This window comes from Amblyraja radiata, chromosome 2 (assembly GCF_010909765.2).
Source record: "Amblyraja radiata isolate CabotCenter1 chromosome 2, sAmbRad1.1.pri, whole genome shotgun sequence".
NCBI lineage: Eukaryota > Metazoa > Chordata > Chondrichthyes > Rajiformes > Rajidae > Amblyraja > Amblyraja radiata.
The window spans coordinates 59,487,810-59,494,473 of record NC_045957.1 but is presented as its reverse complement, the minus strand read 5'-3'; the positions used below and the strand labels follow the sequence as shown (position 1 = coordinate 59,494,473).

General features: G+C 40.8%; 1 protein-coding gene across 4 annotated transcripts in view; it reads right to left on the bottom strand.

Moving 5' to 3' along the window:
* Positions 1-972: 972 nt before the first annotated feature.
* Positions 973-6,664, bottom strand: part of colq (collagen like tail subunit of asymmetric acetylcholinesterase) — a 107,351-nt gene continuing 101,659 nt past the window's right edge. For all 4 annotated transcript variants that reach the window (XM_033047317.1, XM_033047303.1, XM_033047297.1 and 1 more), the window contains 3 exons: positions 5,189-5,309; positions 3,020-3,122; positions 973-2,382 (listed from right to left, as the gene is read on the bottom strand). In XM_033047317.1, coding sequence (XP_032903208.1) covers positions 2,313-2,382; positions 3,020-3,122; positions 5,189-5,309 — 294 coding nt within the window. In that variant the 3' untranslated portion in view covers positions 973-2,312. The remainder of the gene's footprint in view (positions 2,383-3,019; positions 3,123-5,188; positions 5,310-6,664) is intronic.

Sequence of the window (6,664 nt, the reverse complement as noted above, 5' to 3'; positions counted from 1 at the left end):
GGTGAAGAGCTGGAGGTGAGAAAAGACCAGGAACAATCGGGGCCGGCAACAAATGACCTCAGGTAGGGTGGTGCCCGGGTAGGCCTGACCCATTGAGTTACTCCAGCACTTTGCATCTGTCTTTGATATAAACCAGCATCTACAGTTTTTTTATTTCAACAATTACAGTATGCTTTATCTAACCCAGGCTTCATCTATGCTAAACAAATGGATCCATCCTCAGCAATTCCTGAACATGCTTTGAATCATTTAAACATCACTCTTTCCTACAATTATATATTCTTGATGAGGCCGTAAAGATAGTACTGCTATAACAAAGTTGTTTTGTTCTGAAAAAACCTTGCATTGTAGAACACTTTATGCTTAAAAACAATTGTGTCAATGGCAGAAGAGGGATGGGGACTAGAGAGTTTCAACTCACAATAACAATTATTTTTCCATAACATTGTAAAACACAGGAAAAGAATTAAGCATTCAGCCCAGTGAGTCTACTCAATTTTTATTAAGTTGTATCTATTTTTACCTCTCAACTCCATTCTCCAGCCTTCAGTTATTTTTCCTGTTGGAATTTCAAAAATAAAGGTATTTTTAATAGATATAACCTTTTTGTTGTTATTTCAAGTTAAACATAGTAAAGGTTGTGTGCAACATTGTTTAATAGAGTATCATTGCACAAGGGGAAATTACTGTGCAGGAGAAAGCAGCGACAGTCAGATGTGTGGCACCAGATCTGGCTCTGAGGCAAATCATGGTGGAGTGATTCAGACAGGGCAATAGTGACAGGAGACTTTATATTTTAAGGGGATAAACAGGAGATTCTGTGGCTGCAAAAGCTGGGCTCCATGTGTGTGTTGTGCATTCCTTGTGCCAGGGCCCAGAATGTCTCTGAGCAGATACAGAACATTCTCATGGCGAAGGGTAAGCAGCCAAATTCTATTCTCCAGCTAAATGAGCACCACACCAGGCAGCAAATTAATTAAGTTTTGTTTAATTAATATTGATCATACGCACCAGTACCTTGGACATGCGCGATACATGAAATGCAACAATATTTTCCAAGAAAGAAACAACCATTCTTTGATTTAATTTGTCCTTCTTACTATATACATTTCCTGTGGCTTCTATCCGTCCATTGCCAGTTTATTTTCATCCACATCTCATGCATTTTATCTAATCAGTGTTCTTACTTTGTGGGTAGGATCCAGCTCAGACTGCAAGGCATTTGTTTTCTGATATATGTCACTAATTGAAAATGCTTGTGGAGGGTGGAAGGAAACGATTGTGCATCATTCTTCCTGTACCTGCAATGAAAACTTCAAATATCCCAAACCCATCAAAGTGTAAGAAAATATAAATACAAGATGAAGGCAGATGAAAGCCAATACTATACTCCGGCATGAGATATTTTGATGAATAAATAAACATCTAATGAACATCTACTTTGCTTAAGTTCAACTTAAATGTTGTATGTTCTTCTTTACGTCTGCCAGTCTATATTCAACCAAACTTTGAACCTTTTATATGTATCACGTGTCACAGTCCTGAATCGGTTGTGAGTTGTCAACCATTTGTTTCATTTTGAACATTTCTACCATTTTTGGTTGCTAGTGAGGAGAGACATCGAAGCATTAGACAAGATTGGGCATGAGGCATGTCTCTTAAGGACGCAGACCTCATTTGACAGTAGACGATCTACAGCATTTAAGGCATGGAAGGAAGCTGTTGTAATTGAAGCCGCTGTACATAATCTTCATGCAAATGCAGTAAATAGCATTTCACAGTTTGGCAACTGAATTCTTGACATTTTCAGTATTTTTCTGTGACCACAATGCAAGGATTCAGTGGGTTTTGTCCTTGAGTAAACATAGATATAAAACTACAATAGTCTTTAACAGTGCACAGTTGAGGTATGGTAGTACTGACTTCGGTCTCTTGCGGAACAATATCTTCTTGTTTATGTTTCTGCCTGAGAGTTGTGAATTAACATGGATGAACAGTCTTCGGATGTGACATCCAAAAAAGTAAATATAGGCATGTGTATACTTTGATAGTCTTGGGGGAAAGCAAACGTCATCCTTTTTGCAGCTTTGTTGTTGGTGTTGGTTATATTTTAAGACTAAATGCGATGGTCCTAATTCTCATCCAGATAATCACTTGAAATAAATTTGACTATCTAACAGCCTTTCAGCTGCTGGATATGGGTGAACGGAACAGAAGTTGAGTTTGCGCATCCCAATCCTGTTGGTTCTGTGAAGCACCAGGTGAACATACTGTATTGCAGTGAGATGTATTCTAGCAGCCAGCTCTTTGATTCATGTGAAATAGCGACAGCTCGTAGAGTCAATGTAACAATAGAAAGTGCACTTCAATTCTCCATAAGACCTAAAGAAAACAGGACACAAAGAGTGATTGTACAACAATGGAGTCCATGCAATAAAACTCTCTGTTGGACAATGAAGTACTCAACTAGTTTCCATAGCTAAAAATAAGTCAAGAAAAAGACACAAATGGTCCAACTGCCCTTGTGGCTAAAGGGATCAGGGGGTATGGAGAGAAGGCAGGTACAGGATACCGAGTTGGATGATCAGCCATGATCATATTGAATGGCTCGAAGGGCCGAATGGCCTACTCCTGCACCTATTTTCTATGTTTCTATGTTTCTGCCATCTGAAGAGAAAGGGAAAGAAATAAATATTATTTTGCCTGTGACCTTTTCCCAGATGAAGAGTGAAATGTTGCTTTTCATTTCCCTACGTCAGATTTGAAGATTTTCTATTTGGTTTATTGAGTACTTCCAGGAGAGAACTAGTTACAGGTGTCTTATTTGAAGATATTCCTCATTGCAGGTTCTAACAAAAGAGGACAAGTATAGTGCATGAATACATTGAAAAAAAAATCCTTGGGTAAATAGACGAAACACACATGTTCCATCTCAGAACTCATGAAAGAAAATGATTCACACTTGCTTCAGGATGTTAGTCTTTGTGGGGATCACCATGAGACTATTAGGTGAACTTACCCAGGAAGGTAGCTTTTGCATGTTTGGTAACCAAAATCATTCCCATCGCATTCTTCAAGTCCCCTCTGCAAATATCCATCTCCACAAACGGCTTGCTTACAATCTGCAACAATATAGCAATGGAGTAATTGAATTTTCAGAATTTTACACATTGAAATAAATATATATATAATGAATTACATCTAAAGGTATTGTGTCATGCAAGGCGTCATGCACAATATGATCCAACATAATAAAACAATTATCACAAGGGAAGACCAGGAATTGTATGCTCCATAAGTTCTGCAAAATTCCCTCAGTGTTGTCGACATGCCAACACAAAGTGATGTCCACAACTGTTGAGAATGGCCTATGAAGTCTTGCACAGCGAACTCACCAATTTGCTGGACAGGACCGCCAAAGCAAAATATTTATAACCATTCTTTCTTTGACTGCCCCTACCTCTGTCAAACCACTTGGTTCCTCACAGATTGCAAACTGAAATCTCACTGCCGCTATTCTCCACCAATCTTTAGCTTGATACACTTTGTACTCTTTCTCCATTGATCTCAAGGCCAACCCTTTCCACCACCTATCAATCTCAAAACAGGTCTGCTCCAACCTCACACAGCAATCCCTGGGCCAAAGAGTCAATTTTCTACCAATTTCTTGCCTGACCCTCTCCAACCATTGGCCTCCACACCCAGACAATCCCTCTGTTTTAGGCTGACCATCTCTACCTCCCACCAATCCTCACAGATTCCCCCCCAAGCCCCAAACTCCCTCGATGCTAACCCACTCCAGTGACCACCTCAAATAAGCCATCTTGCCTGACCCTGCTGCCTGCTTGAGATTGCAAGTATCAAAAACCTGCTGATTGATAACATGATCTACCCCTCCACTCTGATTTCTAACTTGCTCTCGCTACCTACAGTAGCCAATATAAGCTCCATCACCCTAACTAACTCTTGAGATTCCTATGTTCCATAACTGAATCATGACCCTCCCCGAACCCGAGCCATGACACCCGTCCATACATTTCCCCAGATGTAGACCAGGACCTGCACCAGTTTGCCATCATTCATTCTACCATGAAACTAGTACTTTGAGCACAAAAAGTGGGAAAGGGCTATTTTGAGACACTCAACAGCTTGTACTTTTGTGGTCCAGGACCTTGTTCTTGACCCTTGAGCAAGATTACCATTGTCTCGCCATTCACTGGTAAATTAATATATCTTTCCAGCTGCCAATAGCTTCCTAGCATTATTTCCATGATATAACATATAACATGATCATCCCACATCTCCCCTGTTAGGTTCTCTCTATGCCCATGTAATTGGCTGGTGTGGAGCCCAGAAACAGATGGTGAATTGATTTTTACGTTTGAATATCTTGGGGCCTACTTTCCCACACATCCTTCTGGGAAATAAATTACTGTGAGCTAGGAAGAAAAAGCATCATGGCTTTGCCCTAGGATTTCTGAGTTTTACTGACAAGGGACAGAATCAGACTTACATCTGGGGAAGTTTCAGACCAATTAGTTCAATAATGATAAGGCTTTGCTCAGCTGCCTCTATAATTTATCCGTGTACAGCTTGCTAGCTGGTGCAATGCCATGAGGTCTGGTGCAGTGTTGTAATAGTTCTTCAACCATATTTGCCCCACTTTGACAGAAGTCATTAGGACAAGCTGAAAATTATACCTCGGCCTCCTCTTCAATGTTTAGATCACTCTCACCTCAATTACCATATCAAATTAGAAGGGTCTCGTCACCTACTCCTTTTCACCTGAGATGCTGTCTGACCCGCTGAGTTACGTCAACTTTTTGTGTCTTTCGTCATATTAGGAACTATTGGATACAGACTCGTGGATTACATTCACATGAAGGATCCAGTCTGCTGACTTTCCTGCCTGACAGATCTCCATTGCCAAGCCTTGGCAGACAGGTCTGCATCAAGATGGCCCCTGAGCCACTTAAGTGGACCCAGGTAGGAGATCCAGGCAATCGCAGGACTAGACAGGATTGGCCATCTTAGGGTTGTTGATCATGCCTTGTGGCTGCACCAGTAGTTCAGGAAAATCATCCTTATCCAGCTTGAGTTTTCCATTGCTGAATACAGTATTAAAATCAAATAATGCACAAGTTTTTATTTCAAATTAATGTTTTAGGGAACGGGCATTTTTACATACATATACAGCTATCAGTGACTATCTTGTTGCCATCATCACATTCTTCTCCATTTTCCACTTGAACTATTCCATCTCCACAGAGTCCGACTGGATGCTGAGGCATTCGTTGGATCGGGGTCATCTATATGGAAGTAAAATACACAAGTTAGGATCGGTATGTGCTGTATTATTGTCACTATTCTTATTTTCTGTAGTGGTTTGCCTTTCTTGTTTTTTCTTGGTTTGGTTGGCTCCTGAATTATGGAGTGAGGGCAACATGTCCTGCATTACAGCTGATAGAAACTCATTTGAGACACTCACAGCAAATCTTTAAAAAAAAACTATACATAAACAAAGATGGGTATTGCAGCAATGATGAACACTAGGACAAGCAATCCAAATTCTTAATGAGCGAATTCGGTATTTCAACCTCGCACGCCCAGGTCGTAGGTCACTCGCCATCTGAGCTGCTGCATGTATACAGACCTGCGTTTCATCCGTATTTTCCAGTTTTGCTTCTTCGAGGTCAGAAAATACTGCTTTCAAAACTATTAACTAGGTGTATTTATGATTCATTTGTACAAAACTACGATGATTTTGTTGGGTTTATTGCTTTATGCTTCGGTGTTTTATTGCTTTACGCTTCGGAGTGTATAACTGTTATACCAATGCCTCAAACTAACTGTATAGCAATATCATGTCTGCTGAACATAGCAGTTACTTTGAGACACTGGTATAACAGTTATACGCTCATTGTAGTTATTGGTGTGCCTGGTAAGAACTTCGGCAAACAAATGTTTACAGTTTTCTGTGATATATTTGGATTTGTTCATTGATTGCGGTATAGTAATGTAACTTTATCAATGGCAGTATGTAGGATATCGGCAGTAAGTGCGGTGATCATTCAGGAGGCTTTGTGTTTTACTTTTTTTTAACTCAGCTGAAAATAAACAAACTGTTGAAGCATACTCTCACTCTCGCCACTGCTGTTGCAGTGTCAACCCTTGTTACATGCCGCTGCAAATTAAATCTTGCCCCGCAATTCTCCACTCTCTCTCTCACACACACCTCACGATAAGCTATGTGGAATAGTCCTTTCTTTTATTAATCCTGCCCTCAGTCTCTGATGGTGCCGGTTTCACAGACTTAACTGTAACCGGCTGCGTTAAACCAGGATTCTGGGAACTCGGCATCTGATGGGGATGAGGAGGGTTGCAGAGGGAAGGCAGGGAGAACTTAGAATCTGGCAGCAGAGTGGCTCTGTTAATGGATTCATTCCACAGCGAGTTCAGTTCAGAAAGAACACACGCCAGTATATCCACGGCCACTGGTTCAGGAGATCGATCCAATTATTGACCAACAGGCGGTGGAATCCATCTGTGACAGACTCCACGGTGAGATGTGTCCACAGGAGCGGATGTTCACTCTGATCAATAACTCGGGCACAGTGAACTTCATAATGTAAAACCATCCCAGTCAAAACCGTCCTGGAGAGCT